General features: G+C 40.3%; 3 protein-coding genes across 5 annotated transcripts; 1 reads left to right on the forward strand and 2 right to left on the reverse strand.

The window, feature by feature from the left end:
• Positions 1 to 6: 6 nt before the first annotated feature.
• c1galt1la (core 1 synthase, glycoprotein-N-acetylgalactosamine 3-beta-galactosyltransferase 1, like a) lies at positions 7 to 4,557 on the reverse strand. Of its 2 annotated transcripts, none has more exons than XM_008318853.3 (4): positions 4,324 to 4,557; positions 3,266 to 3,505; positions 1,933 to 2,597; positions 7 to 393 (listed from the first exon to the last, which is right to left on the reverse strand). In XM_008318853.3, the coding sequence occupies exons 2-4, from the start codon at positions 3,459 to 3,461 to the stop codon at positions 82 to 84; spliced, it is 1,173 nt and encodes a 390-aa protein (XP_008317075.1). In that variant the 5' UTR covers positions 3,462 to 3,505; positions 4,324 to 4,557; the 3' UTR covers positions 7 to 81. The 2 variants fall into 2 exon arrangements, with proteins under 2 accessions (XP_008317075.1, XP_024915034.1); XM_025059266.1 differs by lacking the exon at positions 4,324 to 4,557 and adding an exon at positions 3,929 to 4,298.
• A 692-nt stretch (positions 4,558 to 5,249) lies between these two features.
• On the forward strand, positions 5,250 to 16,235 carry b4galnt1a (beta-1,4-N-acetyl-galactosaminyl transferase 1a). Its single transcript, XM_008318852.2, has 11 exons — positions 5,250 to 5,613; positions 7,348 to 7,562; positions 7,655 to 7,837; positions 8,748 to 8,854; positions 9,009 to 9,046; positions 9,148 to 9,328; positions 11,214 to 11,306; positions 11,384 to 11,571; positions 13,757 to 13,897; positions 14,104 to 14,341; positions 14,429 to 16,235. Exons 2-11 carry the CDS (start codon positions 7,348 to 7,350, stop codon positions 14,638 to 14,640), a joined length of 1,596 nt encoding a protein of 531 aa, XP_008317074.1. The 5' UTR covers positions 5,250 to 5,613; the 3' UTR covers positions 14,641 to 16,235.
• Positions 16,236 to 17,429: 1,194 nt separating this feature from the next.
• On the reverse strand, positions 17,430 to 23,960 carry slc26a10 (solute carrier family 26 member 10). 2 transcript variants are annotated; one of them, XR_003050844.1, is made up of 19 exons: positions 23,529 to 23,960; positions 22,589 to 22,699; positions 22,353 to 22,510; positions 21,844 to 22,008; positions 21,596 to 21,748; positions 21,428 to 21,510; positions 21,183 to 21,330; positions 20,984 to 21,097; positions 20,627 to 20,704; positions 20,427 to 20,522; positions 19,710 to 19,816; positions 19,553 to 19,622; positions 19,226 to 19,408; positions 19,073 to 19,127; positions 18,832 to 18,920; positions 18,322 to 18,376; positions 18,095 to 18,201; positions 17,921 to 18,011; positions 17,430 to 17,875 (listed from the first exon to the last, which is right to left on the reverse strand). XR_003050844.1 is itself a non-coding variant. In XM_008318851.3 (18 exons), the coding sequence occupies exons 1-18, from the start codon at positions 23,791 to 23,793 to the stop codon at positions 17,973 to 17,975; spliced, it is 2,076 nt and encodes a 691-aa protein (XP_008317073.1). In that variant the 5' UTR covers positions 23,794 to 23,960; the 3' UTR covers positions 17,430 to 17,972. The 2 variants fall into 2 exon arrangements, 1 of the variants encoding a protein (XP_008317073.1); XM_008318851.3 differs by having other exon boundaries at positions 17,430 to 18,011.
• Positions 23,961 to 26,873: the final 2,913 nt, after the last annotated feature.

Here is a 26,873-nt window from a genome sequence, read left to right on the forward strand (position 1 = left end):
GAAACTGTAGCTATCCTACAGCTGTGGATCCTGTCGAGCAAAGATGTTGATGTTTTTCTGACACTGATTCACACAGATCTGTCAGGTACCGACTGCAGTCCTGTTCTCCGTCAGCTGTGGGTTCAGTTTGTCTGTCAGAGACTCTGTCGTGACTTTGGTTCCGTTCCCACTCGTGGAGACACTTGCCGTTTTTCCATCCGTCACCTCTTGAGCTCCTTTAACGTCAGTGGACTGTGAATGAGTGTCAGTGTTAATATCCAGGTGTAGGGAGGGCTGATAGCGCGGTCTGTAGCCGTACGCCCTCAGATGGTAGGTGTAATACTCCAGGGTGTACATCAGCTCCGCCTCCACATAATGAAAGGACACGGCCAAGTCTGAGCAGCACTGTGGACCCTGCAGAAGACGGACACACAGGTCAGAACATCCTTGTACACACAGGTAGACACGTACACAGGTATTACAGCAGCTAAGAAGGAGCTCAGAAACTATTTCTGACACTGACAGATTTTTTTCCACAGCACCAGCTTTTGAGGGTTAAACCAAATCTTTTATATAAGCTTTGTTGACTCAGGAGATTTACCAAAAATACTTCTTCGAACACTCTGAAAGTACAGCTATTTCTTGTTCTGAAGAAAAAGTTGCAGGATGATGACATTCAATGTTAAGTTTTTATGGTTAGAACATTAAAGATACAAAAAGATGAGTTTAAACATGTCATATACTGGAGTTAGGAAAACTTTATTCTGTATTTAAATAGATTGTAAATTAAATCTATTTTTAATCTTAACCAGTAGGAGGTTTGACTCTAAAGACCGGGTATAAAAAGAAAATCCAGGTTCAGTCTCGCCATCAGTGATGGATCGTGTCTCATGGCTAGTACGAGAAAAACTGATTGATGGGGTAAAACAACAAAATGACTTTCTTCATAGTTAACAACCAACTGAACAGAAAGTGAGCAGAGCTTTTCCATCATCAACTTGTCAGAGGACACAATTTCTTTCTACCTTGAGGGCCAGACACTCAAATCAAATGAAACAAAAATCACGTTTAGGTCTAACATTATTATTTGATGTGTGTTGTTGATATATATATATATATTTTTTAAATTATGAAACCAAAAGCATTTGAAGCCTTCATCAGTCAGGCTCCTGTCACCTATACCACAGTCATCCACCGGGAGTGATAGAGATACTGAATTGGATAGTCACTATTTTACACCATTGAAGCATTTACTAAAATTGAAAATACTGCCTCCTGCTTTCAAATAAACAAAGTGTCATGTGGGTGGGTGGCTCCTACAATGATCCTGGGGCTAAAAATGTGTTTATTTTTCTTTCTTTCCTTCTGAAGACAGTGGATGAAACAGCTTTGTGTGATGATGATGATGATGATGATGATGATGATGATGATGATGGGCAGCATCTGACAGCATCACTAATGGACCAGCCTCATTTCAATTGCAAAGCACAATAAATTAGTTGCATCATCGACAACAAATTGAGCAATTTTCTTTTTGTTGAGGGGATTCAGCCGCCGCTGCAATTATCCACTTTAAAATGAACTCATTTAATTTGCATTCACGCGCTCTTTGCAGGGTTCAACTATATTATTTATTTAGCTATTCTTCTCATAGTGAGTGTTTGATGGCAGCACATACACATTTGGTTCAAATGTATCAAATGTAATGTATAAGTTAAATTGTTAAATGTCAATGTTGGTTAATATCATTAGAGGATTTTTAGCTGACACACACACACACAGGTCCGTTTTAATTGTTCCTTGTACCACTAGAGCATCTTCACAGATTATGAAGAAGAGTTTTACTTTATATATATATAGGCTAATAAATACAATTTTTAACAAGGGTAACTCTGGTGGTTCCAGTCACGTCCCATATTAGCAAAAACCATTTCAATCGAACACAGGTCTTACCTCGACAATTGGGTAATAACAGTAGCTCCAATACCAGAAGCTTTTGGAGAACTTTCCGGTCAGGTGATGCTCTGGGACAAATGGATGGAAAGTTTCTCGTTGTAACGTATCCCTGGAGTCTCCAGCCAGCACACCCATCTTCTCCAAACACTGCCCCATAGCCAGGTCCTCCACAGGGGTGGTGTGCGTGCAAACTTTGGTCCGAAAACCTTCCACAAACCTCTTCAAGGCTTCTTTACTGAGTACATAACCGGCCCCTCCACTCATGTAGCCTTGCTTGGTGTAAGGCTTAAAGCGTTTCCCAAAGTAGATGGGCTGCTCAGGTGTGTAGTTGGACAAAACCCAACGCAGGTTGTCCACCACCACAAAGGTGTCGTCATCTGCTTTCAAGAACCAGTCGGCTTCGTCCGCATGATGTTCATAAACGTAGTGGAAGGCTTTGATGGTCTTCCAGTAGAGCTGGTCGCGGCCCTCTTTGGTTCCCAGGCCCACCGTTGGAAAGTCTGAGTCCTCCACAGAGCTCATGAACACCACCATGTTGCAGTGGCGACTCCAGGTGGCCTTGACGTGGCGGGCCTTGCTTTGGAGATTATACGGCCCTGTCATCACCCAGCAGAGTACACGTACCTTCTTGTACAACAAGTCTGCCGCCCTGCTGTCCTCATCTGGAAGTACACAGAAACAGATTGGTTTACTTTAATGTCAAACGTTGCACGGTTGAACTTCATCCGTGTTTAAATTTGCAGCATTCCAATAACTTTTCTTCTTTACTCTCTCTAGATATTCATTTTGACAGCCAGTGTCACTAAATATTAAGTCTTTGTTCCAATTTAGTTATTTTATTCATGGGTGATTATTTATTAAACATAATATTTAAATATTACACAGAATTATACAGTTTTGCAGTCATGTCTAATATTTGCCAAATAGACTCATCTGTACTTTCTACTTTCATGTACATGCATGTTTTACTTTGTATTGATCTCAAAGCACAAAACAAAAACTAGTAGCACTAGAAGCACTTAGTTTTATAGTTGTCCAAAAGGATAATTGCCTTTGTTTGGGATTTTAAAACAAGTGACATTTGCAAAGCCTACACGAGTGGAGTCCTGTCAGCATGTGGGTCCAACAACTACCCACAATCCTCTCCTCTTCACTATGTAGTGATGCTCATCAGGGATTTTTAGCCGTTAACGTTTCACAGCACTTGACTTTGCATTCTGAACATATGAGAAGTCCTTTCTCTGTGTTCAATGTCTTTTGACTGTCCATGAGTAAAAACATTTCTAGTTTTATTATTGTACAAGTTTAAGTATACAACTGTGTACAGCACCTGAGTGGTGGGGGTGGAGCAGGGTCAGCAGAGCAGCTCCGTCCTTCTTCCAGTCTGTAGACCTGGCTTTTTCCTGAGTCTCTGTTAGCACAGGGTAGCTCCGCTCAAACCAAACCTGGTGTAGGAAGAAGTAGAAGCTGCAGACCCCCACCAAGAAGCCCAGGGAGAAGGTGCATCTGGAGCCGAGGGCCTTCATTCTAACACACCGTCCGGCTGTCTGATGACCAGGCTGCACCAGATCTACAGGGGGAAACAACAGAATAAGATCTACTTCACATGGCTGTGAACTAAATTTGACCTGGATGGTTATGTAGACTTTTTTAACAACCCTTACTTACCTTCGACAGTGTGTCCTTTAAGACTAAATCTAAAGCAGTCTTGTATTAACTTGTGTTTTAATAACATTATTTGACAGTAATTCAGAAACCCTGCTTCCCAAATAATTTACTTTCACTTTCATATTCTTTGTTTAAGGAAGCTGGTTCTTTTTATTATTTTATTACAATTGTAGTTTATCCTTTTACCGACAATTTGAGCATCCATTATTTCTAACCTTAATTAGATCTATTTTCCTTACCTTTGGGTGTGTCATTGTGACTTTTAGACATTGTTAATAACATGGATGTTTAATTATCTGGCTTCTCATTCGCTTTAAAAAAATACCTTGTTCTGTGATGCAGTAGATATTTCACCAAGCGCTAACTTTTCGACACGGTTATTAAAAAGCTAACCTACAAATCGGGAGTCTTCTGAGTTCGTACAATGTCTGTTTTTTCCTGATCTCTATCTGTTTTTCATCTGTAATTCCGAGAAAAAAGTAAATTGAGTAACCATTGATCCCCTTAACCAAATAAAGACTTAGGGTCTGTTTACACATAGAAACAAATGACACCTAGTGCTGTGACAGCAGAGCCAGGGCCATGTTGAAACCAGATCTATATCTACGTCAATCTAAAAAATGTTGTGTTGGTGCAGAACAGCAGCTTTAAGTCTATGTACAACCAACAAACACATACTGACATAAAACTGGGTCTATACTGCAAGTGTATGCCGTTTACCTGGCCTTGGGGATCAGTCATTTGTGAGCACAATATGCCCCTTAACTCCAAAGGCATCGACAACAAATGCCGTTACATGAGCACCTGCTACCGGAAATCACGTGACTGGCGTCTTTTACGTTGATTCGCCCGCCCCCTGTTTACCGCGTCAAATAAGACGATTAAAAAAAGCCTCGATGTCGAGCTCTAGTGGCGGCTGAGTCGGTCAGCGAGCCGTACTTATAAAAAAAAGCCTCGGTGCAGATTGACATCCGCCAGCATCTTAGCTTAGTAAAAAGGTCGCCTCTCATTGGCTGCCAGATGGTGACGTAAGCCGCCCCTTAGGCTGAAAATGAATAGATAAACAAGACAAAGATTGGAAAAAGGTACAAATGTGGACTTATAACACAGCAGACAGTGCTTAAGTCGTTTTATCATATCATATTTTATCATATACCTTTATCATATTGATAACCGCATTTTTACAGCACCCCGCTAAAGACAAACTTGAAATCTCAGTTTTAAAGAACATACCACAAGTTATGTAGATAAATACTTTTTATCGTTAATTTCTGCTAGCAAGAAAAGTCGAAATTGTGGTCACAGGTTATACAAATCATATATTGGTAGCATTTTGTCAGTTTGTTTGTTTTTTGATAATGTGAAACGTTTTGTGAAGAGAAAAATAGATTTAGGTGTTAAACATTTTAATGTAACATTTTAAATGTGTTTTTTAAAATGTAGCCTAGAAATTAATTTTGAAACAACTTCTTCTTTTTCTTTCGGTATTGTCCCTTTTTTCAGGGGTTGCCACAACAAAACAACAAAAGGACAAAATTCAGTTAAATTCATGCCTGCATCATGTGATGCATTTTCACCCTTTTGACCACTAGATGTCCCATCAGACCAGTGTAAAATCAGCACACGTCGAGATTTATAGCTTTATTAACGTTAACATATTAATGGAAATCCACATGATTGAAACAGCTGGTTGTGTTAGCAAATTACACATATAACTCGTTTTTTTTTCTGCAGAACTCATATTCGACCGAACAGTGTTTTGTTTACCTGGGCAACAAGAGATTAGACAGGACAAACTATTGCCTTCACGCAGCCTCTTGTGAATATATCCATATAAGTATTTCGACATGTGAAAACGGATTTACTTCACTTGCATTTTGAGTTGATGAGCCTTTGACGAGCAGAGGTCAATATTTTTGGACAGGCAGCGGGAAGTGGAGCATAAGCAACGTTGTCTCTCCCTCAGCTTGTCATTTGACTTGAGTGTCCACGGAAGTCACTACAGCAACGGTAAGTGTGGAACTCTTAGTAAAACTCTATTCTACTTGTGTCATTTCTTTACTGAGGTTTTACCTCGTGGCCATGCAATGCCAAATACTTTTGACAAATATTGAATTATCTCCCGTATCAAAGGAGAAAATGTGAATGTGAAATCAAATGCTGTTTAATTTGCTTGTATTCAAAGCTACACAGCTAAGAGTTGACAATTGAAGGAATATGTCAAGTTTATTTCGCCAAGTAATTGAGCAAATTTATTTCTTGCAAAGGTTTAACGTGGTATTTATTAAGGAAGACACAGGTCATTTTCGTATTGGTATTGATATGGGAAGATACTCCAGGTTGAGCTTTAAAAAAGACTTATCGATAAAGAGAGCATAAAACGGCACGGCAGGTTTTGTTAACTCGTCTCCCTTTTAGCTACACTGCTAATTTTATTTTTTGAGTTTTATTTTTTACATTATTTTATTTGTTACATAAACCTAAATTATATTTAATTATATGTATAGTAAAACAAGGCTTTGCTCTTGCGTAATTAAAATACAATCATTTACGAATTCTTGTTTGCACTCATTTCAATAGACTTTCGTTTCTGGTTACCTAGAATGAACGAGTTCTTTTTCTACCTTTTCAGTAATGTAATGAAAAAAAGGAAGCTCCCATATTTCCTACTACATGTCAGTGAGAGGTATTTAGCTACCCAACAGGGGCTGTAAATGCACAGAACGTTATTGTCAAATATGCCATACATATCAGCAGATTTCCCATGGTATGTTATATGTAATATGTAATGAATTGACTATGTGTCTGTGAAGTGGCCATAAAGATTTTATTGACCAACTTTGCTACGTAAGAAAACTGATGAGTTAACAGTAAAGAACTATGGTAAAAACCTGCTCAAGTCCACTCCAAGGACACTCCCTTACATCATGGAGGCAAACGTTGGCTTAGGGTATGACGCCTTGCTTTGACATGCTCTTTTTTACAAAGACATTTTTTAAATTTGTGAAAAACATTAAGAATACATTCTGAATTCTGACCACATTTAACTGATATGGACCATTTTCACTAGCTCTTCTCAGTACTATCTCAGTAGTACCGCATTTTTATACTGATACTGAAGACACACCTGTACCACAGTATTTCACTGCGTTTCTTTGTAATAATTAACTTCATGATTAGATAAGAGTTGCTCTACTAAAAACACAATACCCAATTAACTAATTTAATTTTTTTATTTATAAAAAGACATCTTGTGAATCTTACATTATATGACATTGTAACAAGAAATAAAAGACATCTGGAATCAAAAGAATTGCCAACGATAATGTATCATTTAGTTTGTGTTATCGCTACAATATTGGATATTGTTACGTGTCACCTACTAAGGTTTGCCTCACATTAGCCTACATTTTTATAGATAGATAGATAGATAGATAGATAGATAGATAGATAGATAGATAGATAGATAGATAGATAGATAGATAGAACTATGAATGCCTTGGGAGTTCCCTTCAGGACATCTAGGGGAATAAAAATGATTGTGCAGGTTAAAAAAAATAGTTTGTTTAGAAGCATTTGCTTTTCAAAGGAATCACGTGGAACCTATTGTTACAGCTAAATACATAACTATCAAAGGAATCACGTGGAACCTATTGTTATAGCTAAATTACTGCAGTGCAATCTGGATTTGATAGATTATTGTGAACAAAGTTGGTAAAATTCTGTTTTGTTTTTTTTTTTCAGATGCTGAAAACCAAAAAGAAGTGTTTAGGACTGATTATTTTCTGTATGAGTGCGCTGCTAGCCTTGTTTCACGCTTGGACCAGTGGAACCAGCCAAACAGTTGACATACTGCCCAGGGACAGCGGTGCACTAGAAAACAGTATTGCCAAACAAATAAAGGATTTCACCCGTGGATACGATGGTATCAGCTACCACATAAAAGGAGAGGTGGCACGGTGTGTGTTATCTGTCGCGTACTAAGACTCAGTTATGTACTGTGTCTGTACACCTAACTCATTGACTTACTCACACTTTCTCTCTGACACAGTCAGCTGGCTCTGAATTCGTGCGTGTGTGTGGCTGATAAAGAGTCCTTTCAGTTGCCCTTCTCTAATCTGCTCTTTCCACGAGTGTGGGCCTACAACGTGGATGCTGCATATCTGGAGTCCCACCATGACTCTGAGGGCGTGAAGCGTCACAGAGCTCAGGAGTACAACAGCTTTCAGAGGAGGTGGGTTTTGTGTATACAGTATAAGTATCATGTGTTCCATCGTAGGCCCCCAACTCATCGGGGCATATATGTACATTTCTGTCTGTACAAACCAGTGTATGAGTTGCTGCCACCTAGTGTCTGGAGGCTTGGCTTATCATTCAAGTATTACAGCAGTGGTTGAGATCAACTGACATATACCAAGACTGTACACAGCTACAGCTAGCTGTTTATACTCCATACTTGTTGTAGAGACCAGGTGTGTCAACCACTAATTGAGCTTTTTAGTGAGTGGTATTTTTATAAACAATAGTTTTTTTTAAGTTTGTCAACTTTGTCCACCACGTCTTGGATGCTGGTGTGTGAAAATACTCTCACAGAAAATGTTGGAGAATTCTATACAAATCCAGTCTGGATTAAACTGGACAAAAGGTAACTCCAAAGATGTTAGGAACTGAGTTCATGCGTCATCTCAGTTCTTCAGTGTCAGCCTGCTTGTTTCAACAGGTCTGTTCACCATCTTTGATTTCTGCTTTATTTGCTGTTCTTGCCATAACATAAGTACAGTATATGGTTGCTCAGTGCAGTGTTTCCCAGAGTTATTCAGCATTTTTGTGGCTGGTCTAAAGAATTAGCACAGATGTCAGGTTAGCTAAAGCGCAAACATTAAACAACATTGTGTTAATTTGTTCGTTGAAACGTTGTGACAGTGCCACACAATTAATGTGAGATGTTGCTTTACTAGAAAGCAGCAGACGGTGTTTAAATGTGCTGTTGGTGTAAAGCTCCGCTCACTTTCTGTTCAGCTGTTCTGTCCGGGTTAATCCTCACAGTGGTTGAGGTTTTTTATATTACTGAAAAACGTTTTACAATGTTGCTGAAGTGGAGTCTAGTCTAATGCCCATGTCTTTTTGATATCCTGTGCTTTAAGGTCGTACAATCCGGCAGATGCTCTAATCATCACTGAGGCCAACAGTCCCCTGCAGTATCCCACTCAGGGGGTTGAGGTGCGACCACTGAAAACAATCGTTATACCTGGTAATAACATCATCACCTATTATACACACGCATAAAAAAAAACTATTGTTTCTATGATGCTTTTATTTTTATTTACGTCTTTTATAAGTTATTTGTGAAACTTTTCTAATTTTTCAGGAATCAAAAACAGTAAATTCTTCCATTGTTTTTACAGGTTTGGCTTTAAAGGAAAAAATCAAACCAAACCATGTGGTAATTTCATCAATTTTTAGTTTTTATTTATTAGTTAACATTTTTTTTGCATAAATAAAAAAACATTTTTAACTCACAGCCTTGTGTATCCTATATGACAGGTGTATTTAACAGCAACTCTGGGTGTGTTCAATGTTGCTGCTACAGTGGACGCTGTCTCGGTGGAAGGAGCAGGACAGACGCACATGAACCTGTCCAGTCCTCTCCTTGATAATCTGAACAGGCAGCTTCAGTTTGTCACCTACAGAAACACAATTTTCCATCCAAAGACGGCAGATACAGGTACGGCTATTTGCATCATATTTTGAATTGAAAAGTAACGTATGTAAATTCAACCAAAAAAAATGAAAAACCTGTCCTGCCAGAGTCACTTCCTCTATGTGTCAGTAGAACTTCCTCTATGTGTCAGTATCAGCCCCAGCTGTTTCCACCTAAATATTAACATATAACAACATCAACGGAGGAGATGCAAGTTTGTACCATGTGGTTCTGCACAGGCTCCAGCAGCAGTTCAGCACCAAAACAGCAGTAAAAACATACGAATAGGTAAATACAATTATATACAAACATGAGTAGCAGCACACTGTCAATGAATATAGGAAACCTGAACAGTGGATGTTAGTAGAATAGTAGGTTATTAGATTAGACGGCGTGTGGGGAGGGAACACAGACTCGACAAACATAGGTCGGCTTATTTAAACAGTAGGAATAGAAGGAGACCATTGTGTTATCTTCAAAAAGACAGGTACAGAGGTGAAGTCAAGCCCACTGACAGTCCCCCACAGTATCCTGTTACCTGTGCCATTAAGTCAACCATGGTAACAACACTGAACCCCCAAACAGGGCAGTCTGTCTTCTGACTCTGCCTGACACAAGGTGAACCACGTGAACCTCAGCAAATGGGGACATCTGTTCAGACAGTTCCTCTTCCAAACATAAAATTCTCGATTTGACAGTTTGACAATGGGTTGATGAGAACATTCCATCCGTATACATTTAAACAACTTCTCTCTTCTCTCTACATTTTACATTCACATGTGAATGTGGTGAGTTTGGAGTTGAATTGGTTCCGGGACACATTTGAATATATTGTAGTTAAAAAAAAACAAACAACCTTTTGTGCCGTAAAACTGAGAAGTTAAACCTCCTGCTTTATGCTTTGGTAAATAGAGTTGGAGCAGAGCAGTCTGTGACATTAGTCTCTAAGCTGGCTGGTTTATTACACCACAGGGCTGATGAAAGTCCTGTCCTGTCCTGTCCTGTGCCCTGTGTGGGGAAGTTTCAGTGCTAATAAAACCTGACAGGTTTTGGCCTTGCAAAATCTATGAACAGGTGGTGTTGCGTTATCTCTTTGGTATAAACATAAGCCTGGTCTGATGAGCTGTATTCACACTCCAGTATGGTAAGGAACAACTGGTCCTCGTGTGAGTGCACCCTTGCCAGAAAAGTCAAATGTGGTGGGTGTTAGCTGGGCTAGCTCGGCAAAGCAATCTGGTGAAGACTGCCTGTGTGCTAGCACTTCACTAACATTAGCTAATCACTTGTGTCATACTCCTTTGTATTACTCCTCTGTTACTTATACTTGAGGTTTCTTGTCTTTTGATTTCTCACTCCTGTGAACAGACTCGCTAAATTAACCCATACTACTAGTGTCATGTATTTTTGTTTTTTAAAAAAATGTTTTGACCAAGTTTCGAGGATATGATTTACATGAAACAATTCACATGTCAGTCATAGAACAGGGTGTTTAAACGTGTACAGCGTAGGAGCCACTCGATTCTTAAAAAACACAAAAAGTACGTTAAAAAAACTGCATACATTTCCAAGTGCAATAATTACACAACAATAGAAGCAGCAACAATGAAATGTTGTGTTGCGGAATTTCTGTTGTGTGTTATTGAGTCAGAAGATGTGTTATGTGGTGTGGTTATATCTGAGAGCTGTTGTCTAAGAATGCATGAGTCATATATTTCTTGTAAAATATATATTTTTTCACACTTTTTTTTTCCTTTCGGCTTTGTCCCTTTTTTCACACTAATATGACATAATTCGCAGTCACCTCCTTCCTTCCTTCCTTCCTTCCGTTGTAATGTAACGTGATCAAAATCAAAGTGTAATAGACAGATATAAACCACAACTAATGTGTGTGTGTTTGATTCCTCTACAGTCAAATTTGCCACCAAAGGTCACCAAGCTTTTTTTAACATTAAAGTTGGACACGGACTTATGCCCAGACTTTACAGTTCTGGACACCAAACAGGTTTGTCAGGATTTATATTGTTGTCAAGTGTATAATAATTTGACAATTTTTTAAAAATTATTATTCTACTTTTGCAGAGTATAATATCAGCGCTCTTGTTACCATTGCCACCAAGACTTTTCTGCGCTACGACAAACTCAAAGATCTGATCGACAGCGTTCGTCTCTACTATCCCACCGTCAACATTGTGATAGCGGATGACAATAAACAGCCTCAGACCGTGAGCGAACCTCACGTCGAGCAATACATCATGCCATTTGCAAAGGTAAGAGAGTTTACCTGTGGGATCTCGTCACTTTCCCTTCTGACCTGCTCATCAAATGTATTTAGGTCACCTGTGCTGTTTTGCCTGATGCACTCAAAACAGTCCATGAGCTGCAATCAGCCGCACTGCAAGGCTGTATGAGCAGACTGTGCTGGTTGGTCATTGAAGCTGTGGAGAGTAAACCGTTTGATCCAGGTTTTTGTTTTGAGTTAGGAACTGTCTTTGTGTTTCAGTTAGTTCACTACATTCTACTTATGCCCTGTTTTATGTTTTGTTCAATGGCTTTGTTTTTTTGTTTTTTAAGCCCAAATCAACAGAACATGTTCAACCTCCATGGACATGAAACACATTGTACCTAAGGATATAATTAACCCCAAAGTGCTCTATGACTGGGGAATTTAGAGGCATTAAAGGATAAAGGCGTAAACAATGAGAAACTATCATTTCCAAGTTCTTTAATCTTTTCCACTTGAGAATTAAAAGACCATTTAGAAAAAATGGACAATGTCAGTGCCTCCAGTAGAGAGTGCTCTACTGGTTTACTAAGTTATGAAACCGTGTCAATCGGTAACAGGTTGTTCTACTATAATGTTGACATTTGGCTGAAAATTTCAATGTGGGAAATTTGTTCCTGATGTCGAGAAAAGATAAAAGCAATGCATTGTAGTAGTTAAGGAATGAGGTGTGTTACTTTGCAGTGTGCACGCTCAAAGACGTGGAGCGAAAACAGTTTTGCTGCGCAGCGAATACCTTATTGAGGACCAGTGAAAATACTGCTATACAGTATAGGGGTGGACGAGTACTGATGCAAGGTATCGGTATCGGACCCATACCAGCCTCGTTTTAAAGTATCAGTATTTGATAAAGGTTGCTGGTGCCAGCTACTGATACTTCAGTCAAAAAAGAAAAAAATATGTTGAATAACTGGCGCTAAACTACCACGGTGCATTATCGTGTGTGTCACGTCTGTTTAAACGTGGTCAAACTGACTTTTAATAACTGATTCCCTGTGCACGCTGCACCTGTTTCTGTTCACATCCAGAGGGAGATCGAATGGGCATTCGTTTTGTGCAATTTCTAAACAATAGAACAATGAGACTTAAAGAAACATCCAGACTTTTCATCCTTGGTTTAATTACCACATCAAACAGTAGTGTCATGGTCATGACATTGTATTGATGTTGTTGTGCAGGTTCACGGGTTGGGGAGGGGAGTAAGGAGGCGTTGTCAGAGAAAGAGAGAGAGGGAGAGAGAGAGAGGGAGAGAGAGGGAGAGGAGCAAAGCAGACGGATGATAAAAACAATCTGAGAGCAGAGAGTAGAGATTAGGGAAACGTTCTTCTTGTGGGAGTGGTACCTGACATGGTCTTGTTTGTTGAACCAGTTTGTTTTATTAATTTCCTGGTCTTGGACGTGTGCCAAACGTTGCCGAGCCCTAGAGTGTGTTATGACAAAATTCATTTTCTGTTTTATTCTTTATTCCAAGGTGACTGTTGACTAAATTGCCAAAACAAGTGGTGGGGTATTCTTTGGGGACTAAAATGACCCGAGGTGTATGAGTAGGGATGTGATTTATAAAATTCCTCAAACAATTTGCATCAGTTAGGAAAACAATTACAGGTCAATTGTTTTAACTCTACCAACACAGACTGAAGGCTGTTACAGAGGAAGGACATTGTTCCCTCACTGCAGTGAAAGCAGGTTAATGAATGATGTTAACACAGATGGGTGTTCCTGGATCTGGATGAGTGTGATGTGAGATAGCTGGGATATTTAAGACAGAGAATGCTGTGCTGCATGTGCTGCCCTGTGGTGCAGTGGTGCAAGACCGCGTTTTTGCATGTTGTTGGTTTTCTTTGTCATTGTCGATGCTCATGTCATGCAAAGGGCCTCGGCGATATCTTTTGTCAAATGTAGCAACACTTCAGACTGCTTTTGCCTCACATCATTTGTAAAGTCCTGAACAAAATTCGGGAGGACGTGTGTGTGATGTCATCACGCAAAATACAGCATCAAACCAATTGTACATTTGGAGTCCGCAGATATTAAGCGAGCGGACAGACAATTTCAAGGAATTGGTCCACTAAGGGTTTCCCTTTGAAGTGGCTTTGTGGTTTAAAATTAGCTTTAAAATTGTGACTGTTATTGTGTCTAAATGGTTACGAGCCCTCGTGTGTTACACACAGGGCTGGTTCGCTGGACGAAACCTGGCAGTATCTCAAGTGACCACCAAGTACGTGCTGTGGGTGGACGATGACTTTATATTTAGTGCGGACACCAAGTTGGAGAAGATGGTGGACATACTGGAGAAGACTACTCTGGATCTGGTGAGATATTTGAATCCGAGTTCAGCTGCTGCTAACAAAATGCTGACGACTGACATTTGGCTTTCTAGCAGTGAATGTTTTTTGTCTGTCGTCGATAGTACTAACTCTTTTCTGTCCATTTTTTTAATATGAATGCTTACCTGCAAAAAAACTTTCCTAGAAAAAGACTATGTTTTTTTTACTTATATGATGGCCCATTCCTACAGGTTGGTGGCGCTGTCAGAGAAGTAACTGGTTACACTGCATATTACCGTCACACTATTTCAGTGGAGCAAGGCGGAGAAGAGGGTGACTGTCTACACATCAGAAAAGGCTACCACCACGTCATTGAAGGATTTCCCAACTGTGTTGTAGCTGACGCTGTCATCAACTTCTTCATGGCCCGTACAGACAAGATGCAGCAGGTGGGCTTTAACCCCCGCCTGGCACGACAAGCCCATCTGGGTAGGTTTTCTAAGTCTTCAGATCTGTCTTCAAGTTTAGTTCCAGCATCTGTCGACTTCATGACAATGTTTTCATCTCTGGCTGCAGAGTTCTTTATCGACGGCCTGGGCTCTCTCCACGTCGGCTCCTGTAGTGATGTCATCGTCGACCACGCCTCTAAGATCAAGCTTCCCTGGACTGAAACGGACGCACAAAAAGCCTATAAAAATTACCGTTACACTTCCACCGACGTCAATAAAAATCTCCATGATGAAGTCTTCTACTTCAGGAACAGGTTCAAGTGCATGTCCAGTCACTGAGGACAACCGCTGACCTGTTTTTAAGAGGGTAGAAGTGAGGTCTGCCCTCTGCTGGCACTAAAGTGAACTCCAAAGTTTTTGTGTTTTGTTTGCACACAGTCATCCTGAAGGACTTGCCATAGTCAAAGTATGACCTGGCCTTTAATGCCTCATTTCCTGGCACAGATGCAGCCATTCCAGTACAGTGGTGGCTTGGGTCTGGAAGGCTTCAGGTTCGAGTCAACCAGCTGCCAAGTTACCACTGAGCATGGCACCGTCACCACACACTGCTGCCCACTGTTCACTTTGGTGATGGGTTAAAAACAGAGGTTTGGTTGTGTGCAGTGAAGTGCTGTGGCACAATGACAAGTAGTTCACTTTCCTTTTTCCTTCCTTTTGCTTCCACTAGGGGGCGGTAATGCACCTAAAGTTTGTTTTCTAGCTGCAGCAGTTGTCCAGGGCATTGTACGAATGTGGGTCACGTCACACCACTGACTCTGTGTGAGAACGTCATTACATTAAAAATGTGTAATCACAGCTATTAAACTGGTGAAAGAAATCTGACTGTAAGGCTTTTAATTTGGGTTTTTTTTCTCAATTGACGTCTGTCTGGCCTGTACACTTGCCCACACTAACTGGTAACTGATCTGACCCTTGTAAGACAGAGTCATGGACAGCTTCTTACCAACAGTTGTCAGATTGGTACAAGCTAGGTACTGTTTTGCACTTTATAAGAAATTAAGTCTTGTCATTGTGACACAGCACACAACCAAATGTGACCTCTGCTTCACAGCTGCCCACTGTTCACTTTGGTTTAAGCCCGGGGAGCAGTGTGAGAGGACGGTGCCAGGCTCAGAGCACCTCAGTTGTAACTTGGCAGCTGGTGGACTCGAACCTGAAGTCTTCCAAAACCGAGTCCGCTTCCTTAACCACCACTGCCCCGAGGAGGAAATACTCCCTCTGTTGGCAGAAAGAATGTGGATGTAGTATACTGACTTCTGTTGGTATTTGGGTTTGGTAAGTGTTTGAGAAAGTTTTAAGACAAACTACTGTTTTAAACAATGCTACTGTATATTGCACTGACAATTTTAATTATCGCTTTATTGAACTCTGAGCGATAGAAGATAAATGTGAAAATAGATTTTGACTCTGGCGCCCTCTGTTGTAAAAACAACACATGCTTTACTTAGGCATCATTATGTATATAATTCATGAAAAAGGGTTGAAAAAAAATTACTTTGTAATATTGCCTCGGTGGTGTGGAAGGGGAAAAAACAACAAATTCACTGTTTTTCAACCTCCTTAAACTTATGTTTGAAACATGACGCTAAGTTTTAAAATTAAACCTCCTACAAAATATAAAGTATTTTTTCGAAAAAACGAACACGTTTCAAAAAACGATAAAATATCTATCTTTTAGATATGTTTTGTATTTATATTTTTGACTTATTTTTTAAGAACGTGACTTCCGGTCAGAATCGTACAGGTGGGAGTTCAAGGAAAAAAGCTGTAATTTTGAACTTTTACCAAAAGATGGCGACAAAAGAACAGCCCATGTAATGTTTTCCGGGTTGTAATTTTTTTTAAGTAACGGCAGTAAAATGTTTGAATGACAACCTTTTTGTTTTGTTTCGACAATAATAACTTGAAATCAAATGAAATTGATATAGGGGAGGGGAGGGGGCGAGTAAAAGTTATATTTTTTTGGAGTTCCAATATTTTCTTCCGTGCTTCCTTCCTTTACGAAACAAAATATTCCTCTAGTGTTACTTAAAACTTTCGCTTTAAAAATATTTATAAATAACACAAACGGCTGTCTCTTTACTTCAGCTGTAGCCAATTTTTAAAGAAAAATATTTATAAATAACACAAACGGCTTTTAAAGGTTAGAAAATAAATCTGTTTGTAGCTGAGTGAACATTTGGCCAGAGTCTTATAGACCACGTATTAATTGAAGTGGACGACTTCCTGCTAATTAGTCAAACACTCCTTGAGCTTTGAAGGGGAAAACCCCAAAGGGTAAAGTGTCTAGAGGCCTCTTTAAAATATGCGTAGTAAAAAAAATCCTTAATAACATGACTAGCAAACATATTGCTGGAAAATAATTACTTTTTTTTTTACCTTATGTGTCCTAGTTGTGAACTCACACTGTCTGTTTCTACTTGGTCAAGGTTCATAATTATGAGCTTCAACTTCTTCGCAGTGGATCATTTACACATCGGAATTTTATGCTAGATGTAGGACACAGACCATGTCAGGTGGGTCTGATGTTCAGGGTTAATTAAAATGACCCACACAACATATTCATTAACAGTTTCCAGACTGTGTGGAAACAATTAGCTCTATGTAATGTATTTTTAACTATTATTTTTAATAATTGAAATTCAGTGCTATAGGTTGCAAATACGTTTTCCTCTGCGTTGTTAAAAATATTGTCAGGTTTATTCAGAAGATACTTCAACTTGTGTTGGAATTGATTGACTGATTTGAAATGTAATATTTGGTATAAAAGTCAAGTTTCTCAAATTTAGGTCTGATTTCTGAAATCTAAGTCAACACATTTTTTTCCTCATAATTATATGAATATTTAAATAATTAAAATGTTTTCTTTTTCCAAGAAATAATTCTAATTATTCTTGGAATGTTGACTTAAACTGTAGCAGTTTTTGGAATCAGGGTCAAGTTTCTCAAACAAAGTCCAACATTTCCATATCACATTTAACATCATCAATCCAAACCTATATTGCATATACTTCAGTGTAATAACAAGACTGATATCCACATCAAATCATCACAGTAATCCAGTGTGGTTGATGTAAAAACCCATTAGTAATGATATTTATTGAAATATAGTTTCACAAATCTCTGTAAATAATGCTCTGGGAGATTCAGCAGATTGGTTACAACCATTACAAATGTGTGGTTCTAGAGTTTATTCCTGCAGTATTTATAAAAAATAAGAAAAAGAAAATATAAATATACAAACGACTTGAACTATTCATTGCACTTAGGGCATATTTATCCACAAAACAATGAGAAGAAGGCAAATAAATATCACATTGTAAAAACACTCCAGCATATACAAACAAACAAGACTGATGATAAACACAGGACAAAGGACAGGTGATACCAATATTACATAATTATGCTTTTATCCGACGATAGTATCAGTTGGCCAATACTATCACTAATCACTTTTTTTCTGACATGTTACAAATGGCCACTGTTTCTTTACAGCACTGGTGTACAGTACAGTACAGTACAGTACAGTACAGTACAGTACAGTACAGTACAGTACAGTTTAAGCCAGCTTCTCCAGGCACTAAGGAAAGTGTTTGATGCCATCACTGACCCTACACCCAAACAGTCGTGGTGTTTTCTGGAGGTTTTTCCTGTGGGAGAAAAAAGAAAAGAAATGACTTGGGAAGTATTTCGTGGGAAATACTTGCGAACAAACGGGAAAACGTCTCCTCACCATCTGCTGTTGGATGAAAACGACAGCGTCATGAACAGTGACGAAAATATGTTGAGGGTTCATGTAGTTCATCAGACCACTGGATGTGAGGATCCTTAGAACGTTCTCTGAAAAGGCAGAAGTCGGTCATGGGTACACGCTGTGTGTGAGGAGATTTGATGTAGAACCACAGAAACACTACAGAGTTGTGTTTGTGAAAACTGTGTACTGTGTACTGTAGTGCTCACCATTGCAGTTTGACAGATAGACATGAATTCCAACTTTCTGGCATTCAGTGCACATCTGGAAAAAAAACCCAAAACACGGCATTCAGTGCACATCTGGAAAAAAAAACAAACAAACAGTAATCAGTCTTCATTCTAAGACCCATAAACTGACAGAGAGGGGGAGCAGGGAGCCTCTACTCTATTTATCATAGGGCCAGTGTTGTTCTGGACATGTTCCATAAAATTAATTAAAATTCCAAAATGTTTTGTCTACATCACATTTTGATGTTTACTTTGGAATTCAGTCACAAACCAGATTGAACAGTGGGGTGGGCCAGACTCGGGACACGAGCCGCCAGTTGATGATCACTGCTCTAGTATATGTATTAAATAAAATTGTATTTTATATTAACCTGCGTCTAGTGCCATGGTTGTGCATTCAGTACTTAGCCATTCAAATAATACACACGGTGATACTGTTTAGCAATGTTAGCAATTTTGGCTATTAAAAAAAAAGTCTAAGTCACGAACCTGTGTGAAAAGTCTGGCTCCAGCAATGTCAACAAATATAACACTGCTACAGTCGATCAACACTGCCTGGACGTCGCTCTCAATCGTTTCTGTCAAAACAGGAAATAAATATTGTTTTTTTTACTTAATCACACATACACAAACATGTTCAAAATGACATGAGTTAAAAAGTGTAACTAAATGCACTAAAGCTGTAGTAACTGTGTGTTCAGACACCATATAACGTGGCGGCTTCTCTCACCTGATTTGAAAAACTCATTTTCCGAGGAGAAAGATGTATTGGCGACACCTCTTTCCTGCAAATCAATTGAGAAAGATAAACAATTTCAATACATTTTAAAGTTAAAAATCCTCCTGACACTTTATTATCAATATTTCCTGTGAGTTTTCTCACTACGGTGCTGATGGCGGCCTCTCGCTCCCGTTTCTCCAGGGCTTTTCTGGCCTTCTCCCAGCTGCGAATCTTCTCCGGCGTCAGGCCGAGCAGCCTGCCCATCTCCTCCCTGAAGAAGCTACGGTTGCCGTAGTAGATGGGTCCGTTGTACGTCAGGATCTTCACACCTGGTACCTCATGGCACTGAAAGGAAACCAGCATGGTCTCTGAAATTATGGACATCACTCAAATAAGAAAAATTCCTTGTAGCTTAAAGATTTATACAGTTATGACGATGTTCATTTAGAAGAAAGTAAAAATAAAAAAAAGTCAAGGATATCCCCTCACTTTGCTGTGTTTCCCCATTGGTCTGTAAATCTCTGTATTGCTGGCTCGACCAAGTACTGAACATCCAGACCTGTTGGATCATAAATCAGGATTCAGATTCAGATTTCCATGAAGAACTGTGTCTGGTTCAGTAAAACCACAGGCTGACTGTACAGACCTCTGTGTGCGACAGATGACTGTCATCATGGAGAAAACCACTCCGATGGCGAGGCCCATGTCCACGTTAAGGACCACTACGGACAGCCAGGTTATCACCCACACCATCTGCACATAGAAATGAAGAAAGAAAACTTAAACATTTCTTAATATTAAAGAAAAGTTACACTTATATTTGAGTGGACCAAATTTAATGTTGAAGATGTGGGTTGTGATCAGTTTGTGACTGAGATCATATGTAGAGATTTTTCATACACAGGCAGTCCTCGGTTTACGACGTCCTCGACCTACAGCGTTTCGTGGTTACATCACCATCTCCCATTAATGTATTAAGAAAGTCTTGTTTCATAATTCCAACATTCACCGTTAAAACAAATTTCAAATGGAATCTAGTTCAAGAGCGAAGCAGATTAATATCTCGTTACACATCGCTATATGTCGGTCGTATGCCATAAGTTGGATTATGTTACATTGACTTTTATTTGAGTTGTTTTTTTGGGAAATATTTGCGCTCCATTATGGCTCCCAGGCTCTTCTGAGGTTTTTATGTCCTAGATTATGATGTTTGGGTGAGTGACATTGGTCCTAATGTACAGTATGTGAGTTCGACTTAAGTCGCACCGTAGGAATGGAACTGTGACTTAAGTCGAGGACCTCCTGTAGATTTATATCTAATCTAAAATCTATATATATATATATTTTAAAACAATTGACTCACAAAATCCATTTTGCTGATTCTCCACAAGTCAGGCAAGTCTCGGAACTGCAGGAACATCTGACGCAGGCTGGTGACGTTGATGCATGCCAAGACCGCCTAGAAACAGAGAGACAAACAGAGGCGGGGTGTGAGTGGGCGATTGGTCATCTCTCTCTGACCCACATCAGGCTAAAGATGCACACATATATGTATAAACACACCTTGGGGAGGAAGTGGAATAATGGACCAATCAGCAGCAGGACGATCAGAACAACCAGACTGGTGAAGAGGCCTGAGAGCTGCAGGAACCAACACAGACACACACTCTCAACAATGGGTCTTTGATGAAGGGTTCAGTTGTTGTAGTCACTGTTTCAGTCACTCATTTTCTATGGACACGTCTCTTTGCTGCTTATACCAAACAGACAAGGTTGTTGGCTGTTTGTACATCACAGCTCTAACTTCCTGTCCCCACAGGAAATGTCAAGTGTCAGCATTTTCATGTGAAAATGTTGATATGATAATCATTGTTGCTAACGTAGCGCACACATAAGATAAAAAGAGGACAACAGCCCCACCTGTGTGTATCCCCCTGCACTCTCCAGTATATTAGTGGTGGCCAGAGTGGCTGAACTGGGGAAGCAGGTGAAAAAGGAAGACACCGTGTTGGAGACGCCGTGAGCCAGAAGCTCCTGAGAACAGACACAGAGCACAGACAGGGTCAACAGGTGACTGTGGATTTAGCATTTCGCTAAACACGTTCTCGCATGTCTTCACCTGGTTCGGGTGTATGGAATATCCATGTTTGTCGGCATAAATCATCGCCAGTGACACGGACACGGCGTAACCCACAAACGTAATGGCAACGGTGTCTCCAGCAATGTCAGGGAACGTGTGTACGGCGGGCATCTGTGGACGAGGGAATCTGAGGATGAAAGACTGAGCGGTAAATCCACTACACAGGCTGGGGTTTAAAGGGGATCACGTTATAAAATAGTTTTTTTTTTAAGATTCTAGATTACCCAGCTGGGATGTGGCCGACTATCTCGATGTTGTACAAAGAGTCCAAAGACGTGGCGTAGGCCACACTTGTAGCCGCAATCACCTAAAAATTGTAACAAAGATGAGTTACTTTGATACTCTTATCAGTCAGACCAGAACACTGTGACGTTCTTTACAGTTTTACCGACCGTGAGAATCTCCACAGGTATGGGCGTTCTCAGCCGATGTTTGTATCTCATGTTGATCTCTTTCACCGGGACCAGAGCGGCCAAACACACCACAGAGATGAGCAGCTCAGCCATGTTGGTGTGAGGCAGGTTCTCCATCACTGATGCTAAAGTCTGAACACACACAGGTGTGTGAGCTGAGGGAGAACAGCACTCAACTGTGGAATTATAACCCGTACAGAGCTCTGGGGCGCGCACACACAGCTTACTTTAAAGAGGGAGAAGGTCCCCGTGTGGCGAGGCAGCCGTAGACCCAGCATGCTCTGCAGCTGTGAGATGGTGACGTGGAAGGCAGCAGCACTGGTGAAAGCTTTGACGATTGGTTCGGACAAATAGGTGGACAGGAAGCCCAGCTGGAGACCGCACATACAGAGCTGGGACATGGGACATGGGACATGGGACATGGACATTAGAACTGTGCAGCTTCAGTGCTCTCACCGTTCTTATACCATTAATATTATTATTATTATTATTATTATGAACTGTATGTGTGAACATGTTTGGACTCAACAGTTTTATCTCTGCTGAGCTGCAAAGAGAGACTAAAAAGGAAGTGGATCTTTAATCTTTAAGATGAGGTTTTGACCTGGTGTGAAGGACACCACCACAGTTTTCTACGAGATATTCTTCAGGAAATGCAGATAAATACCTGTCGTCTCTACATTTTAATCTTGTGCACATATTGTGTGACCAATTCTCAGTGTTGTGTGTTTCTCACCATTATAAGTCCTGAGAGCAGAGCCACAGCAGAGGCCACTCCAATCCTCTGAGCCTCAAACTCAGCTGCTTCAGACGAGCTGGCGTTCAGGTCCAGAGGACTGGGAACCATCTGTTCGACCACAGAGCCAGTCATTAAACTCACCACCGCAAATGTACCTGAGAAAAGACCCAAATGTCATCACAACAGTGGGCACGCTGCTTCTGACATCAGGTGAAAGACCAACACGGTCCTACCTGTGGACACGTGGCGACCTGTGCCGAAAATCATGTACAGGATCACCGGGAAGAAGGAGGTGTAAAGGCCAAATATTGGTGCCACTGATGTCAACAAAGCAAAGGCCATACCTGCAGTAACAGACACCAAGAAATTACACTTTAATACAAACAATTTTACTTTGTAATCTGTGTCCAATATTGAGAACGTTATGTTCAAGAGTTTTGGTAATTAAATGTATTAAAATTAAATTAAAATTAAAAATTAAAATTAAAAGTACCAAAAGTAACTATTATTAACAAAGTCTATTTGTGCTGACTTTTATTATTCAAAAAAATGATGAAAAATGTCAAATAGTGTGTCCAAAATGCTATTTGTTTTTATTTCCAAAAAACAAAGAAAGTGACAGATGATAAATTAATTCCATTTACTTTTTACTTTTTATTAATTAAATCTAAAGTTAAAATAATTCAGTTATTTTTTAAACAGGTGTGAGTTAATCTATCCACGAGTTCAAAAAACATCTGCCCCATGTCTTTACTTATTAATTTAGTAATAATAACACTGACTGACAGATATGTCGATGATTGATGTTTATATTATTGTTGCTCTCTGTACATCTGTCAACATTAGAACAATGTTTTACTCCCTTATTTTAATATCTTGATGTTTATATTATTGTTGCTCTCTGCACATCTGTTAACATTAGAACAATGTTTTATTTTAATATTTTATAGTATTCACATATAAATATTCATTTTATAAATAAACCTAACCTGGTAGATCAACTTTTTACTGGTAGTATTTGTACCAGTAACTGCTCCGAAACTTCCTGATATTTTCAACTGCTACTACCGCTTCAAATAATAATAAACAAGTATTTTGCGATAATGTGTATACATATTATTATTTATTTATAATTATTATTACTATCAGTAACGACAGACACTGTTGACAGACCTTGTGGAATGTGCAGAATCCCTACAGTCAGTCCTGCCACAGTATCTCCTAGAATCCATTTCTTCAGGCGGTACCTGGGCAGCCACTGACAGATGGGCACTCTCTCCCTCAGCAGGTGAAGGAAGGCTCGCTTTGAACACCTGCACCTCCCGGCCAGCCTGTCCCGCAGCCGCAGGTTTCCATCGGTGCTGTGCTCGGAGCCATAAGTCTGTTTGAAGCGGTCCTCGGTGTAGATGCTCCTATAGACGGCCACAGAGGCGGTCATAGTGTCCCTGGGCCACGGGGAGTGATGAGGAGAGTCACCGCAGCTGCTGGCTGTCACCGCACCTATATACCACCTTCAACAGCCGCTGCATTTTCCTGTCCGCCTCCTCACAGCCAATGACATGGCTCGGATTCTTAACTTTTTGTAACAGTGTTCAACAACTTTTTTTTCGCATCGTTGTCGTGTCTCAGGCAGCATAAAGGTGAGTAGACTTCTTCTCTCGACTGAATCCTCTGGGTCCTACTGCTAAAAGAGTTTTTTTAATCAGAAATTTAGTCTGCGTTTCTTTATCTCGGCAATCATCAAGAAACTCTACGTCATCCTTACCAGCTAAATTCGTTCGTAACATTTTATTACATTTATTGACAGCACCACTGATACGCCTAAATTCCTCCATTTAAGGGCAAACCAATGCGTTTTTATGGTTATATTAATTCTAATTATGATTAAAACAAGTTATTATATATTCAATAGTCATTTAACACAGCCCCGCTCTGAGCTTTGTTTTTTATTGTGCCTAAAATATCAATACAGGTACTATGCAACATGGAGCGTTAGCAGTATACTCCCTGCTTAAACACATTCTATAATCCCCGGTACCAATCTTACACTATGACCAGAGCACATAAAACCATATACTGAGCCGCGTATAAAAGTAAAGGTTTGAGTCTATAATTCCCTCACAGATCTCCTACTGTGAGTCAGACTCCCAGGGGACCCCGGCCCTCTCCTCCCCCAGTGGAGGACCACGATCCCCAGAGGACTCTGCGGGAGGTACGAGCTCAGAAAGAGCACAATCATGTTACACAATGTATGGCACTGTGAAGCGACTACAAGGATCAAAGTCATATTGTCGGAGGAGACGAGGTGTAACCTCAAACCGTGTCAGTTAGTGAAGAGTTCATTTCCGAGAAGTATGGATGTCTGTAATGGGTAGGTGTTTAAACCGTGTAGCCACACACGAAAAGAAAAAAAAAAGAGTGTCTGGTACACATGAGACCTCCGTGAAACTCGATCAGCGATGGCCGCCTGGTTCATGGATCAAACTGCACCTTGACTCTGTATGGGATGAGTGAGGTGTTGTTCTCTGTCAGGCAGGAGTGAGTACAAGGGACACAGATACATACGAGATAGGAACAGATGAAACAGGGTCTCTGTGTGTCATCTTTGCAAAGTGGAGCAGGGAAATGGAACAGCATCAGACGTTGCTCGAAAGAGTTTCTCAGAGGTGTGGAGAGAGCATGAATCACAGTCTGATTTAGAACAACTGAGGAAGTAGAACATTTATTTTTGATGTGATGTCCAGATTAAATGAACGCAAAAGAACCTTTCCCTTCTCATTAATAATGTCTGCCAGCCCTTCATGCTACGTGAGGCTACGTGAGGCTACGTGAGGCAGTGCAGGCAAACTCACTTTTCTATTGTTTTGGGGGTGTTTTTGCTTTGAATGGGTACAGGCCTTGGCAACGGGAGCACAAGATTCAGAGATTTACACTAACAAAGTCAAACAATATTTCTCTAAAAATACCATTGTTCATACTAGAAATGTCCTGCATGTTAAACAAACCTCAGAGGATGATGCTAGAAAAAGCTGCCATACCAAGTGTGGACACTTGGAGTGCTGTTCTGGAAGTGTGTCGTAAAAAAAAGTTTATAAAGACACAGTGAAGTAAAATTATACTTCAGAGGAAGACCGTCGGAACATATCAAGATCAAAAATACACCCGCTTTTCCGAAACGTGAAGGTTTATTTTGTCTGTATTAAGACAACATAAACCCAGTGGAACCACAAGGAGCAAATTCCCGTGCAGATACCACCGCTGACACCCCCTGCTGAAAGGACAATGGTTATTGTTAAGGTGCAGTAACATCAGTCAGGGAGTAAGTGAGGGATGCACAGAGGTGTAACGCTGGTTGATCCCTCTCCAAACTGTGTTATGGCCCAAGTTAATAGAACACATGCTGACTGTGTTTTTTCCTTCGCATCTCATATTCCTGGAGTTTCTTCGTCTGTGGTGCTGAGGAGATGCAGTGACATAAGGAACTTCCCTTAAATGCCAGGAATGTGGGCCATTGTGTTGATCAGCTCCAGAGGATTTATGAACGCACCGACGGCACGGTGCGTCTGCGAGCTGTTTAAACAAGATATTAATCAGTGGTTAAGGGAACAATGTGTTGAGTAGAAAAGGATATGGAGCGTTAACCCCAAACTATAGACAAATGCTGCTGTACCATCATAACACAGACCAGGCTGAGGCACTCAAACAATGAAAACTTGAATACCTGAGTGGCACCATCAGCCCCAAAGTATACAAGCGGGCCGTTCATATTGTTCACGGTGCCGTCGTTTAGCTGAGCAGCGCCAACAACACCAGTTCTGTGACCACAAGATGTGTCAAGTAATGTCTGGGTTTTTTTTTTGTTGTGTTAAATTAGTCCTATTGCAATGTATTTTATTGGAAATACTTGTATTATTTATTAGAAATACTACATTATGCGTGGCAGCAGCTTTTGATTTTAAAACCCAATTCTCGCCCTGCAAGTTCTCCTTCATGCCCTGCACTTGCAGAGACTCTGTGTTATTCTGGACCAGGGATGGGCTCCAGTCATTTTGTGGCTTATAGTTCCTGCTATTGTTCTTTATCTGCTTTATGGGATTCTTGTCTCGACCCCCTACGGCATGTTACTTTGGACATGACCTTGTCTTCTAGTCTGACTGCTGGCAGCCGAGCCACCTCTTGTATCCCTGTCTCCTTCCCTCTCCCAGCCCTTTCCGCCCTCTGCTCGTCTCCATCCATCAGTATTTGTCCTTGTGTTTACGCTGCTTGCTTTCAAAAACTTTGCCCTCAGAAAAGACTTTAACTTGCACTTCAACCATGCGATGTTTCGACGAAGGGTAAAAAGCCAAAAATCAGACTGTTAAATTTCTCCAACGAACCTTTGTTGTCCACAGAAAAGAGACACATTATGCCGTTGTCACAGCCAATTATTAAATCAAGAAGAATCAAGATTTTTATTCCTCTGGAAGTTCTTCTCCTCTCCACTGTTGTGGTAATTAGACACGTCTTGATTTCCCACTG

This window comes from Cynoglossus semilaevis, chromosome 10, assembly GCF_000523025.1.
Source record: "Cynoglossus semilaevis isolate Cse_v1.0 chromosome 10, Cse_v1.0, whole genome shotgun sequence".
NCBI lineage: Eukaryota > Metazoa > Chordata > Actinopteri > Pleuronectiformes > Cynoglossidae > Cynoglossus > Cynoglossus semilaevis.

What these genes read in the sequence shown, in the direction of transcription:
- b4galnt1a (XM_008318852.2), top strand. Translation starts at nt 7,348, where the DNA reads ATGCTGAAAACCAAAAAGAAGTGTTTAGGACTGATTATTTTCTGTATG. An exon ending in AAATCAAACCAAACCATGTG is followed by an intron (nt 9,047 to 9,147) that starts GTAATTTCATCA and finishes CCTATATGACAG; the next exon opens with GTGTATTTAACAGCAACTCT. An exon ending in ACATCATGCCATTTGCAAAG is followed by an intron (nt 11,572 to 13,756) that starts GTAAGAGAGTTT and finishes TGTTACACACAG; the next exon opens with GGCTGGTTCGCTGGACGAAA.
- slc26a10 (XM_008318851.3), bottom strand. Translation starts at nt 23,793, where the DNA reads ATGACCGCCTCTGTGGCCGTCTATAGGAGCATCTACACCGAGGACCGC. An exon ending in GTCGGCCACATCCCAGCTGG is followed by an intron (nt 21,331 to 21,427) that starts GTAATCTAGAAT and finishes TTTCATCCTCAG; the next exon opens with ATTCCCTCGTCCACAGATGC. An exon ending in GTCATCTGTCGCACACAGAG is followed by an intron (nt 19,623 to 19,709) that starts GTCTGTACAGTC and finishes ATGATCCAACAG; the next exon opens with GTCTGGATGTTCAGTACTTG.
- c1galt1la (XM_008318853.3), bottom strand. Translation starts at nt 3,461, where the DNA reads ATGAAGGCCCTCGGCTCCAGATGCACCTTCTCCCTGGGCTTCTTGGTG. An exon ending in GCTCCACCCCCACCACTCAG is followed by an intron (nt 2,598 to 3,265) that starts GTGCTGTACACA and finishes GTGTACTTCCAG; the next exon opens with ATGAGGACAGCAGGGCGGCA. An exon ending in GTTATTACCCAATTGTCGAG is followed by an intron (nt 394 to 1,932) that starts GTAAGACCTGTG and finishes CGTCTTCTGCAG; the next exon opens with GGTCCACAGTGCTGCTCAGA.